Source organism: Haliaeetus leucocephalus, unplaced genomic scaffold (genome assembly GCF_000737465.1).
Source record: "Haliaeetus leucocephalus isolate CR32 unplaced genomic scaffold, Haliaeetus_leucocephalus-4.0 Scaffold1000, whole genome shotgun sequence".
Taxonomy (NCBI): Eukaryota; Metazoa; Chordata; class Aves; order Accipitriformes; family Accipitridae; genus Haliaeetus; species Haliaeetus leucocephalus.
Genome location: NW_010973436.1, coordinates 1,063,118 through 1,076,655, shown reverse-complemented (window position 1 = coordinate 1,076,655; position 13,538 = coordinate 1,063,118). Strand labels below are relative to the sequence as shown.

General features: G+C 48.9%; 1 protein-coding gene across 1 annotated transcript in view; it reads left to right on the top strand.

The window, feature by feature from the left end:
- Window positions 1-4,548: 4,548 nt before the first annotated feature.
- PKP1 (plakophilin 1) overlaps window positions 4,549-13,538 on the top strand; it is a 42,176-nt gene continuing 33,186 nt past the window's right edge. Inside the window, exons 1-2 of the mRNA XM_010584547.1 lie at window positions 4,549-4,750; window positions 11,947-12,047. Coding sequence (XP_010582849.1) covers window positions 4,549-4,750; window positions 11,947-12,047 — 303 coding nt within the window. The remainder of the gene's footprint in view (window positions 4,751-11,946; window positions 12,048-13,538) is intronic.

Here is a 13,538-nt window from a genome sequence, read left to right as displayed (position 1 = left end):
CTGACAAGCCTGCACAGCTCTCTGAACTGTAAGCAGCTCTGAGTTCTGAGTTGCAATGTTGTTGCTCATCGAAGGTGGGACCTGGGTTGTGACTGTTTGGCAGGGGATGTCTGAGTGTAGGGAAGGGCAGAGGGGACAATCTGTTTCCTCAGCCTTGATAGTGCTGACTCTGGACCTGCTGTCATGCACCTGCAGATTCCTGCACAGGGCTTTAAGGGTGGCCTCCAGCCCACAGACTTCCTGCCCTGCTTCGTGTCCCCTTGTGTGCATTACACGCGCCATCTGCCACAAACAGGGGCAGCCAAAGCAGGGAACCAGGAACATGAGCCCATGGAGGTCCAGCTGGCAAGGGCAAGGGCTTGGCCTGCTCTTCAGCCCCAACATGGTCAGGAGTGGAGCACAGGACACACAGGGAAAGGCTGGGAGAGCTGGGTTTGTTCAGATTGAAGAAGGGAAAGTTTGGAGGGATCTTACAGCTCTCTGCAGGTAATTAACTGGAGGATGCAGAGAAGATGGAGCCAGATCTTCTGAGGTGCATGAGGAGAGGAAGAGGGGCAATTGGAACAAGCTGGAACATGGGAAATTCCTCGTAGATACCTGGAAAAAAATTCACCATGAGGGCAGAGAGGCTGTGGGATCTCCATCAAACCTCAACTGGACAAGGTCTGCAGCAACTGGGTCCTGACCTGGTTCAGCAAAGCTGGCCCTGCTTTGGGCAGAGGGTCAGTCCCTTCCCATCTAAGTTATTCCATGTTTCTGTTAGGGCACACCTTAATGATGCATTAACATTGTTCCCAGGTACTTTATCTACATTACGCAAGGCTTTCATCTTGCTGCATGTAGCCTTGCAGCAGCTCTACGTGAGCCATCCTTCCTTTTCATAAAGAAATCAGGGATTTCCTTACTTTCCTCACCTAGGCTCCCATCCACAATGGGGGATCTCTGGGGCTTGGTGAAGTCTACCTGCTTTGCCAAGGGCCAGCCCATGATCTGCCCAGCTCTGTTGCCTTCTCATCCTCCCACAGCACCACCCCAAAAACATCTCAATGCCACACATTTGCGAGGAGTGGAGGGAAGGTTTTGCTCAAGAACAACCTGTCCACATGTCTCAGCAGGCTTCTGCGTGACTTTCCTCAACTTGGCAACTCCATGCTCACTTTCAGCTGGATCCTGATTACCCTGTTGGATCTGAGCTCTCCCTCTGGCCCGTTCCTGTGGTGCTTTCTGGTCCCACAGAAGAAAGAGAGCCTTTCATGAGAGGCAGAGCAAAACTAAGGCTTTGCAAATCTGAAGAGCAGGCTTCCTCCTGGAGAAACTTTGCCAGGCTCTGGGAACTCTTAGCTGTGCTGGGGCGAGGCTGAGTCACTGCTCAGAAAATGGCATTATCCTGGGAAATACAAGAAATTCCCAGCACTCTTACCTCTGTCCCTCCTGGTGACCACCTGCCCTGAAGAAGTAGTAACCCAAGGTGATAAAAAAGCAACCACAGCAGGACTCCCTGTCACCAATTTTGGGGACCAACTATTTTTCCCCGGCAGATTTTGCAGTGATCCGTAGAGACTTTCAGCTCAGGAGCGCCTGACAAGTTTGAACAGCAAACCCTGCACCACTCTGGGAGCAGTATTGGGCCAGCGAGCCCTTTGATTGCAATCAGTGAGTTGGCAGGAATCCCAGGAACTCGTACAAAAATGCTTTGAAGAGGCCAGATGCACAAGGCGTGTCCCTGTGTGGGGTGCGGAGTGGTGATTCACGGCATCACCATGCGATGCTTGCTGTGCGCACATGCAGCCGTTGGACCACAGCGAAGGCCCTCGTCTCCCTCAAATCACCGGTTGCCTATTTATTTTCTTTTTTTTTAAGCTTCCAATCTTTTGCTGATTGTACCCCAAATTCGGCACTGGTTTTGTTTCCCTTTCAGCCTTCCCCCGCTGCTGCCTGTGAGCTCCAGACAGAAAGGCAGACAGGGAATTTGCTTGAGGCGCTGGCAGATGCAAGCTCTGCTGCTGCGCCGGTGCTGTGCTGGGCTTGCTGGGGATGACACTCACCATGCCCTGCTAAGTAAGCATCCCGAGCCTGTGATTCAGAGCAGAAACAGCAGTTTGCATAGAGGTGCAATAAACTCCTTTATTTAAGTACCTTCTGCTCTTTTAGAGCCGGATTTGGAGCCTGTTGCAAAAAAAACGGGAGATTCCCTCCCTTGGGCTAGACCATGCAAACTCGCCTGAAGAAACTGTTGTTTCTTGAAAGCCTCTGTAAGCTCCCTGTCCCCAGGTCTGCAGCCCAGCTCAGCATTTTGGGCGAGTTATGAAACAGGGCAGATGCCAGAGCGTAACATTTGTATTATCCACCAGCAAATGACGGGATGTGATAAACACTTGGCTCTCCCGTGCGGGGACAGGGTGAGGGCTGTTCCTTGCCGTGGGGCAAATGACATTACAGGTTTGCAAGAGCTGGGCACTTTGTTGTGCAGAAGCCATCTGACGCTGACAGCCTGTCATTGATTTGCGAAAACATCATTTGGCATCGATAACAAGCTTTCAGGAGAAACAAGTAGGACAGAGCAAAACAACACCCAGGTATTGCTTTGCTGTTCACTACCCGGACTAGAAGTCCCCACTCTGTGAATGCACAGGAGCAACAGAAAATCCTCCTCCATCTCACTGGGCATCATCCACCTGGTCTTGGACAGCACTCGTCCCTCATCCTGGCTGGCCTTTCTTGGGCATGGTTTAAATGTCCAGGCTGGTTGAGTGATGGAGCAAAGTGAAGCCACTGTATCCCCTGGGTGAGGTGTCAGGAAGTGGGGGGAGGGGGGACCAAATGTAATTACCCTCTAGTTGCTCTAGTCCTGTGCCTCCTTGACAAAGCTTGGGTTTCTGCTGTTGGGTTTCACTGGTGGAGAATCCTGGACCACCAGAAGAGGAAGGTGCACAACATTCATCTTCCCCAGCAGCATGCCCTGCGCTTTCTGATACTGCTCTTACTCCTATGAAATACAAAATATGGCACCTGCATGCTCACAAGCCACCGTGGAAACACGAAACCTGATGAATGGGAATGAAATAAAGTGCTTCCTGCTGCTTTCAAGGAGGTACCAAGCAATCCATGAGCTGAAAGCACCAGGCCTGTGGGCAGCCAGACCCTGGGCACATATGATTCCCACCAGAGAGAAACCCCACAAGTCCTCTCCACTACAGCACCCCCCATCTAGCAGTGTGGAGGAGCTTGCTCCTCCTGGCCCTTCTCCGGGCTGTGTGCTGACACAAGCACCCAGGACCCAGTCCTGGGGGGCTCAGGAAGCCTCTGCCCTAGGCACCCTCCTCTTGGCCTCCCACCTGATGGGGTTTGTGCCTCTTCTGTATCAGCCTCTTGTGGCTTGGCAGCTTTGTCAGTGCTTGCTGTGACCTGAAACTGGTCACACAAGCACCAAGGTGTTCCGTTCTCTGCAAACGAGTTGCTGCAGTGTGGCTTGGCAGAGAGAAAATTCTTTGCTCAAATTCATAACCTGGCATGTCATTTCTTGTACAGCCATTTTATCTTCTATTCTGCTTTCTAAAAGTCCTATTTTTCTCCATGTTACCCCAAGTTACTTGCAAAGATTGCCCCAACTCTTTGCCTAGTGGCTGCCCTGATTTCTCCATAGGGTTGTCCCTGCAAAAAGTGGGACCACCTTTGGGAAGTGTTCTCACCCCCATGGACGCAGCAGCACCCTGCAGTCAGCAGGACCCTCCATGACCCCTACTTTAGGTGCTCTGCAGGTGACCCTGCAGCCCTGGGCTCAGCAGGGTGGTTTTGCAACTTCTGCAGGCAGAGGAAGTTTTTGCAAATGGGGATCTGGACACATTGACCCAGGAGCATCTCAGCAGGATGGAGGCTGGACACCCAGGTAGGAATGGGCACTGTGGGCAGTGTTGCTCCTCTGACCCATGGTGTATGCAATACTAGCAGGGGTGTCCCCAGGCTCTTGGAACTGAGACACAATTTTGATCCAGTTTAGACTAAGGGGAATAATAAAATACAAGATGAGCAGGCTGTGTGTGAGATCCTCCAGCCTCCAGCTGCTGAAGAGCACCGTTTCCTACCCAGACCACAAAGCCTCAACCATGAGCCCTTCACAGTGAAGGGGACAGTGACGTCCATCCCCAACCTTCACGCCTCAAGCTTTGCCCGCTCCTTAGTACCCACACACCCCCTCGACCCACCCGTTTCTCCACAGGCTGGGGGAGGCAGGTTTGGGGCAAGAGCAGCAGGGAGCCACGTGCCCTGCAGCGGCGGCGCGGGGGCTGCGAGCGAGCCGCGGCGGGGAGCGCGTGGGTGTGTGCAGGCAGGGCTGTATATCCAGTCTGGCAGAGGGTGTGCCTGCTCACACGCCGGGGAGCTGAGCCAGGAGCAGGAGCCCTGAGACACCCTTGGCTGGGGGACGTATGGCAAGGAGGGGTTCGGGAGATTAACCCCAGCACGAGACGCGTTTGCTATCGCCTTGTGTTGTGCGCAGTCAGGTGAAGTGCAGCCCCCTCTCCCCCGCAGCCCCACGGTCTGCTTGCAGCCATGCTTCTCTTTCCACTGAAAACAGCGTTGGCACATGAGTGTTTCCAAGACCAGGCCAGCTCCACTCTGGCTTTGCCCTCGGACCACAAGCTGAAAACTAAGGGCACAGGAAAACAGCGGGTCCAAGAGCAAGTGATGATGACGGTGAAGCGGCAGAAGCAAAAGTCGTCTGTGTCGTCGAGCGTGGGCCACTCCAACCGAGGTAAAATCCCACCATGCTCTGGACAGCAAGGGGGTCCCCGCTGGGGACAGAGCAGATGCTCTGGGGTGCTTTTGTGGGGTTTTGCTTGTGGGGGACAGACCAGTTCACATCTTTCACGGGTTACCCCGGGCAGGGGATGCTGAGGTCTCTTGCACTGGATGGAAGAGTTAGGACAAGACGTGGAGCTGGATGCATCGACCCCCTCCCTGGTGGAGCTGATCTCCTGGGAGTGCTGTACTGTTCCACATCCCTGAGGCACTTGGACATTTCAGTGTGGTGCTATTAACCATTTGTTCCCTGGCTCTAAAGCTGGGGTAGCTGCCTAACCTTTGCAAATCCTTCCTCTGCGAGTACCCCTATGGTTGGAATCCTCCACACCCATGCCCTCCTGTGGATGGCCAAAGCTAATAGCATTGCTCTTCCACTGTGCCATGGGGCCGGGAGCTGGCCACAAGCCAAGGCTCGGCTGTGTCCTGAGCATTGTGGAAGGTGGCGAGCAGGCAGCTCTGCCTACACAGGACACAAACCTGAGCTCGGGATTCACCTCTAAAGCTCCCAACACGTCTCCCATTTGCAGACTGAGAAGTGTGGGAGCCTCCGGGACACCCCATTGTGAGTGGTAGGAAGGAGATGAGTTAGGAGGAGAGATGTCCTTTTCTCACCACAGTGGCTTGCATTGGTTCAGTGGGGATGCTTTGCAGCCCCCTCCATTTTGCAGATGGGTAGAAAGGGGTGTAGGGGTCCGGGCAGCTGCTCCACCTCCATGCACTGAGTCTGTGCTACAGAAAGCAAGCAATCAGCTGAGTCCTGGAGCCAGGTTTCCTACTGGAATATCTTCCTCTTTGGGTCAAGGCTTGGCATATGGTTTTCTTCACCGTCCTTGCATCTGGAGAAGGCTGATTTGGAGTAAACCCCAGCTTTCCCCAGCTGGGAGCTGCAAACCCAGAGGGCTGCGACAGCCACAGTGCAAAACCTCCTGGCTCTCAGAGGTGTTTTTACCAGCAGCTGCAGCAAGCTCACTGGCCTGGCTGAGTTCACCGGGAAGAGGAAAGCCCGAGGCTTTTGGGGAGAAGGGGGTGCCGGAGCTGGGACTGAACTGTTCAGCCACGTCCAGAGTGAGCAGCATGTAGAGGGGTGTTTGCTGGAAAGCTGATGAGCTGGGCCAGTCTCTGCCACCTCTTTCAGAGACTATGGCTTGCCCGGCAGCTTTTCCAAGTTGGATCATGAGGCTGAATCCAGCACTGGTGAGGTGTCATGGTCCAGACACACGTTTTGGGCTGGTTTACGAAGAGAATCCAGGTGGCACTATGCTGCTGGGTGGAAAGTGGAGATCGTGCTCCTGTAGGTGCCATCCTGGCTGTATGCGTTGCAGTTGCTGCGATGGAGGGAATAGAGCAGCTTCACAGTGGATGCCATGTGTACAGTGACCCGTGATGGGCACTGCCAGGAACAAATCTCTGCTTTCTCTTTTTTTGTGTGTTTGTGGACATAGACTCCAAGGGGTGGGTGGGGGATGGGGCAAGGAGAGCTTTCTTCTGCCACCAAAATGGAAGATGCAAATCTCCTCCTACCTCAGGAGAGTTTATTGCTTAAGGTGCCAGACCTGACAAAATAAAATACAAACCAGGATGAGACAAGAGGCTCTGGATGGGGACTGGGGCACTGCCAGCCTCCCTTTCCAATGGATGGGTATTTCAAGGGGAAGCAGGCAGAGAGATATCTCCCATTGCTTCCCATAGGCAGGGAAAAAGGGAGGCAGAGAGGGATTATTCCACTTCGAGAGAAGCCCAGGTGAAACCTCTGGGAAAGGAAAAAAGAAAAGCAAATTCCCGAGCTGCCTGTCTCTGCTTGACAGGCTGAAGCTAAACCCCTCCTCCAGACACTTTTGGAAATGTCTAGGAATGGGAATTGCATGGAAATGTGCAGCTCTGGTTTCTGTGTCCCAGGGAAGCTGAGTCACGTCCAGCTCCCAGGAGCTGCCTCCAAACACAGGGCTGAGGCCATCCCATTCCCACTGTGGGGAGGTTGGCCAGCACAAAGGTCCTGATGGCTGATTCACCCTGGCAGCTGCTCTCTCTGCATTTCTGGACAGAATCCCAGAAGGGCAAGAAGTTGCCATTTGTTCTTGGGGTTTTCTCCTGGGCTGAAGCCTGAGAGGGTCAGGCAAAAATTTCAAATATTGATTTTCACTGATGTAGGTCCAAAGGTTAGCTAAGCAGACCTAATGAGAAGTATTAATGTTTCCTACAAACAGACTGCATGGGTCTGTGAGGGGTGGATGTCTGCCTGTTCAAATGCTCCTCCAACATCAGCTAACTGCATCCCCCCATGATTTCTCAGAGATGCTTCTCAAAGGCAGCACAAGCTGGGGAATTCACAAAGCCCCTTGATAAATTTTCGAGTGCTTTGTTCCTTCTGCACCCAGACAGTTTCCTGTGTGCTTCTGGTTAGGTGTTGGTCCGGGTCCAGCCATCTGTTGTTGCATTTTCATCTGTGGTTTGAGCAGGAGCTGAAGCGTGGTGCAGAGTTTCCCCCAGCTTCAGCAACACATGCGCCTGTGTATGTAGGATGGAGAGCATCAACATGGACCCCTCTTGCATGTAGCAGGGATGGGCGTTGTTGTATCCCATAACTGGAGTTTCTTTAGAGGGTCAACAGATGTTGCCTCAATGTCCTGCTAATTGATGGATACATAAAATTAGTTGGTTATTTTGTGTCCAGCAGATCAAGGCATTGTGGCCACTCTCTGAAGATCTGATGTCACCCAATATGTGCACAAGCCACAGCAGGGCAAGGTGATCCATCTGGGCTCACACTGCTGTGCATTAGCGTAGGGCAGTGAGTGGAAACCAGTTGCTAGCAGCATAATCCTGCACCCACAGTGGGGCGTTTTCTCAGCACAGCAGCTATGGGTATTTCCAAGGATGGCTGCAGAGTTTTGGGTCTGTGGAGTCTGCCCTCCTTGGGTTTTGGGTCTGTGGGGTCTGCCCTAGGGCATATCTGCCCTTCTCACCATGGGACTAGCTAACTGGATGGCTCCCTCTGAATTTGCGAGTAATGCATATTTCCAGGGAAAATGAATTTCAGTGGCATAGCAGGAGAAAAGGCCAAACTGAACCAGCTCCTCATAGCCAACAGTGCTAGTCTGCAAAGTCCTCTGGCTAAAGAAAAGGTTTGCCAGACAGTCGTCACTGGCTGGCAGGCTACAGCAGGAAGCAAAGATCTGAGGAAACCCAATTGAGGAGTGTCGTATTCAACTGTCTGTGATTTAGAGGTTTGCTATGCTGGCTGTGGCTGAGAAGGGAGAAATCCCACCTAGCTCTAATGGGGTTCATTACTCTGATGTGAAGGAAAGAGGAGATTTTGGAGATAGTAAGTCTTTTGAAGACTTCTGTAACCTTCCCCCAGCATGAGATGATTCAGTGAAACCCATCCACTCTTCCACAAACCTTAGATTATTGGTATAGAAAAAATGCCAAAACTCTTCAGCTCATAGGCCGGAAGGCAGAAATGAAGTTTGGTCATTCCTGCAAGAATCTCAGCTTCTGGGATTTCACTAACACTTCTCTCCTAGAAGGCATCCATGCTTTGCCTTGTGCCTCCCACAGGCCCTCTTCTCTTACTACGTTTTTCCTATGTTTAATCATCCTTCTTGTTTTAAAGCCATGCATAGTTTATTATTTAACTTGTCTAGCCTGCACTACCAGTGACTGGTTCTTGTCTTGCCTTTCCCTTCCACAGATTAATATTTATTAACACACATCCATTTCCACAATGGTCCCTGTTAGCTTTATGTGTCTGGCTGAAGTCTTTCACTGTCATGCTTGAAATATGGCACTTTTAACACAATTCTTCTCCTTGCCATCAGTCTCTTAGCTTCAAGGGGTGTAAAGTTGCCTTTGAACAATGTAAATAACTCATTAAGCACAGGTGTATTGGGTTAGATGGAAATCTTAGTTTGCTCTGCAATGATTGATAACAGCTGATATAGAGTGGAGGATGCAAGGTGAGCACTTAGTGGGTCTCCCGGTGATTAACTGCAAGATCTTGCCGTTCTTACCTGTTGTAGTTAGTTTTTACCCTCGTGAACCGTCCACTGAAGTTAAATGAGATTTTAGATTGACCAGGTTTTGAAGGAAATGCCTTGGGGGAATGACAATTTGGGGGTGGGAGAGAGGGGTCCCTATGACAGCCCAGTCAGCACCTGAGAGCCCTCAGGGGTATTTTCTGCCCACAGCCACCGTTGCTGGGAGGCTGTGCTTCATCTCAGTGATTCTCATCCATGTCTTTTCTGTCTCTATCCCATCTGTTATCTACTACTAATACAGTAGCTCTTTGTTTGTCCAAGTGCAAGTGGGCACTTCAGAGCCCTAAACAGCTGCTTGAATGACAACAAATGGGACACAGGCTTATGGACATAGCTATAAAAAAGCACCAGGGAGGCATCTTCCCCAAAGAGCATTTCCACCCCCTGCCAAAATGTTTTTTTCAGGAGGTAGTCTGTTTTTATCCCAGATTGTCAGGATCTGTGACCAGCTTGTATGGTCTTTACCCTTGAGGTGGATGAAAAGAGGAATATCCTTCCTCTCCGTGAGGGCTGGTGATACACCTCCAAGCTGGCTCTCAAGATGAACCAGGCAGAGAAGTGTCTAAACTCGCAGGACTAAACAAAGTTGATGCTTGCTTTAGCCACCTCCATCAGAAAATCCCCAGGTTTTTCCTGGCCTTCAGACTGAGCTCTCCAAGCAATAAATCACAGTTGTGTGGTGGCAGGAGAAGCACCTTCTCCAACCAGCAAGGCAGCTTCAAAATGCCTTGAACATTTGAGGTAATATATAATTATATATTTATAAGCTCTTATATACAAGTTCTTGGAAGTGAAGGCAACTCTTCAATGACTGAAGAACATAAAGTTGCATAAACTGCCTGGTCTTTTGAATTTGGCCATGTAGCGGTGAATTTATACAAGAAAATTAGAGATGTGCCTAAACTGGCTTATTTTTGGTGTCTCCTTGCTCAACCCTGAAGTCTTTAGTGCAGTGCATGGCAAGAATGGGTCCTGAAAGGAAAAGCATGGTCCCAGGGAGGACTGGTCAGATTAACCTATGAGTCATGTCCAGAAACCCTTTCTTCCAACTACTCACTTGGTATCAGGAAAATGCTGCCAGGTGCTCCTGCCTGCAGTTACATGATGTTTGCACAGAACAAGAGGTTGATTGTAAGAAGGAATTCCCAGGAAACTGTTACCATGCGACTGTTTTATCTTTGTGCTCAGAGCTGTTGTTATTAGCTAACTCTGTCCCTTGGTGAATGAACTGGCCCAATCTTACCATTTCAAGCCCTGCCTTGCTTCTGCTGAAGCTCCACACTAATGTCCTGATCTGGAGTTTCAGGGAAAAGCCAGGGTGGAGAGGGAAGCACACAATGAAGAGCACAGCTGAATTATATCTCCCGTAGCATGTTGATGGCCATTTCCTTGCCTTATCAGAAAGTTCTGTGCAACTTAATATATATGACGCAAACAGGGCTGGAGATGTATTAATAGGGAACAATGGCCACCAAGGCTCTAGACTGGAAAATGAGATCCTGTGGTTTTCTGCAGAAGTGCATGTCTGTGAAACTATTTTGCTGTTGCTTATGCTGCATTCAGTGATGTTCTTCAGATGCTGCCATCCATGCAGTCTTGCTCCTCTCTTGTTGACAATAGAAAGTAAATCTTATTATTTATACCACATCTATGGGAATCATCTTCCTGAGAAAATGCAAGAATTTTTAGCCACAAACCAAATCACCATAACAGGTTCTGGATGCCTCAGGCAAGGCAATAAACTAGATTTATTCCAAGGATCAGTGGCTGTAGAAGAGCTGAGTGGCTTCAGGGCCTTTGTGGTTGAGCTTATCCAGTTCATCTAAGAGATGAGTCTTATCAAACAATCAGAGAGATTAGGATATTTCTGACATTACCCACCAGTTTAGGTGCATAACTTAAGACAGGTAAGTCCTGATTTTGTAGTTCGTTAGACATTCAGAGCTTCCCCTGTAAGTTAATTGGAGTGTAGAGTTTGCACTTCCTCATAACGGGACTTGGGATGCCACAATTATTGAGCACTTTTTAAAATGAAACTTAAATGACCTTAAACTTTTTTGGACTGTCTGAAGGGGGTTAAGGGAATTCCAGCATGGAAAGAGAATTACTTGTTTTGTTTTTTCTTGTAGTGATGAATGTAGCATTGAGTAAAATACTTTTAGGAGGGATCCAAAGATTGCACTGCCAAGGGCTACTGGTGAGGGACAGCTGGAAGAGCTTTTAATAGGGCTGGTATAGGTAAATACAAACACTCTGAATAAAGGCCTGAGAAATAGTAGAAATGGCTGATGGGTTCCTCCCGGTCCAAGATATTTGCATCTTTACAAAATGTATCTGAGACCTAGTCTCACATATCTCCCCAGAGTCCCCAAAATAATGATGGACCTTAATACATTTTCAGCAAAAGAACGTACAAATACGCAGAGTGATCTTTTAGAGACTGAAAATCAAAATTTAAGGCAGTGCAATTAGGTTTTTTTTAGTGTTTGACTATTTCAGATCCCCGGGTGTTAAATAGACTTGACCATCATTTATCCATCATGTTTGTTATTTACTATTTATTGAATTTAGCAAGCCTTCCTCAGGCTGCTTGTGTTGATGTGATTGTTAGAATTCAGATCAGGAATGCCAGACTGACAAAAGGGTCGGGGGTGGGTTTTGCTGTCAGAGAAGAGGCAAATTTTGTTTACCTCCAAGTCAGAATAAAGGAATTATGTTCCAGGTTCAGATCTTCCAGGATGTGTAGCACAAAATATCATCCAGTTCCCCTCATATAGCAAATACCTAAGACATTGGCCCGGTGTCTGACCCTGCCTGCTCTTGTCCCCTGCAGATTTTATGGCACTTGGTCTTTTGTGCTGAAAACCTTAGGCTGTTGCTTGTGGTCTGAGGGCTGGAGTTTCGAAGAGCTCTTCTGCAATGAACATCTTCTATGAGTTGCCTGCAAAGGGAAGGGCTCAACTTACTGCTTGTCTTTCCTATGTTCCTGTTAATGTTTCTAACTGTTATTCTTTGGTAACTAAACTCACTGGAAAAAAGAGTGCTATGCTCTGAAAGGGTGCCTGCTGGGACCACTTTCTCCTGCTGACCATGCTTTTTCCATTTACAGGGTCCATGTATGATGGTTTAGCTGATGGTTACGGCTACGGAACATCCCGGGGCAGCTATTATGCCAAAACCCAAACGGGAAACAGCAGCTGGGGATATCCGGTAAGATACTCTTTTATCTGGGAACTGTGGCATACTCTTGAGGTAACCTGTGCAGAAAGCACCCTCTAGCAGGAGCAGTCATGTAGCAAGGTCATAGCACTTCAGAAGCTTGCCCAAGAGAGGTTATGCATGGCTATGGCTATCTTAGAAAGTAATTCAATGCAATGGAAAAGGATGATTGAGGACCCTATATCTATGTTGTATGTGGTTGGGGATTTTAGTGTGGACAAGATTTAGTTTGGTTTGGTGGATTAATATCCACATGGCACAAGAGATTTGAAGCTGTCTGCAGCATCAGTCATGGGTTCAGACTCTTACAACTCAGTTCAAGTCTGGAGCACCTCCATTGCTAACCTGGAACAGTTTCCATTTTTGTTTCCGTGTACAAAACTTCTTTGTGAACAACATTAATGTGGTTGAGTGGTGATAATCAGGGGATCTGTATTATAACTGTGTTGCTATTCCCAATCTCAGCACTAGCGCAGACCCTTTTCAGAGATTCTCTGAGTTTGGAAAAGAGGTGGTCCACTTCTCCCATAGTGATTATTAGAGAAAATATTACAGATTGCCAGAAAAAGCACAGGTGAGATGATAGTACTTGTCTTTGTGCAAGCTGAGTTTATACATCCCACAGAGGTCTTGTCCTTGGTGACAGACTCTTGGTACGCTGCATCGTCTACTGGGACAACTTGTGCTCATGTTGCCTCTCCACCTCAGACCTGTATTCTGTTCTTCCTTGGTTTTCATGAGCTATAAAGTAGAAAGGAGTAATTCACAGATCTGGGATTTGAATATGGGGAAAAGAAAGGGCTCATTTAAACAACTCTGGGACTGTAAAACAGCTCCCTGTCAACCATCAAAGGGTTGAACCAGGAAAGGTGCTTATGTTGGCTTCAAGCACACAGACAGAAAGTTGAAGATTTTCCTGGTAGTTGCCAGATCCTCTGCCTGTTCGTAGCATCAGCATTCCTCAGATTCAGAAAGATTTATCTGTTGACTTTCTTAAAGGCCTTGGTGTAGCACGCTTGCTTCAAGGCAGAGGTGTCACTTGCTAGGTTTGCATCATGGGATTTGCTGCCTACTGCATGCTCAGTAGGAAGGACTGGGAGCACTGGCATGTCTTTGAAATTTTTATTTACAGACTGTCTGTTGACTTGTTTCAATGTCCTTTGCTGAGCTGGTTAAATCCCAGCCAGTGGTGTTTCTGCCTGGTCTAAGACCAAAAGGGTGACTATGATGGATCAGAGCAGAGGTCCATCCAGCTAAGTGTCCTATCTCCATCATTAAGGCAGTGATGGGCCCCTGCAGAAGGGTCTAAGCATAGTAAGCAGTCAGTGATGCATCCCAAAGTGTTTTTGTGGCCACTAGAAATTTGCAACTGAGGGACCTCCTGAGCCAGAGATGGAATCTCTGAGCTTCATAAGTCAAATGATTGTGAAGTTTTGTTCCGATGATATATTGTTGTTTGTCTGTCGTGATTCCTGAATGGAG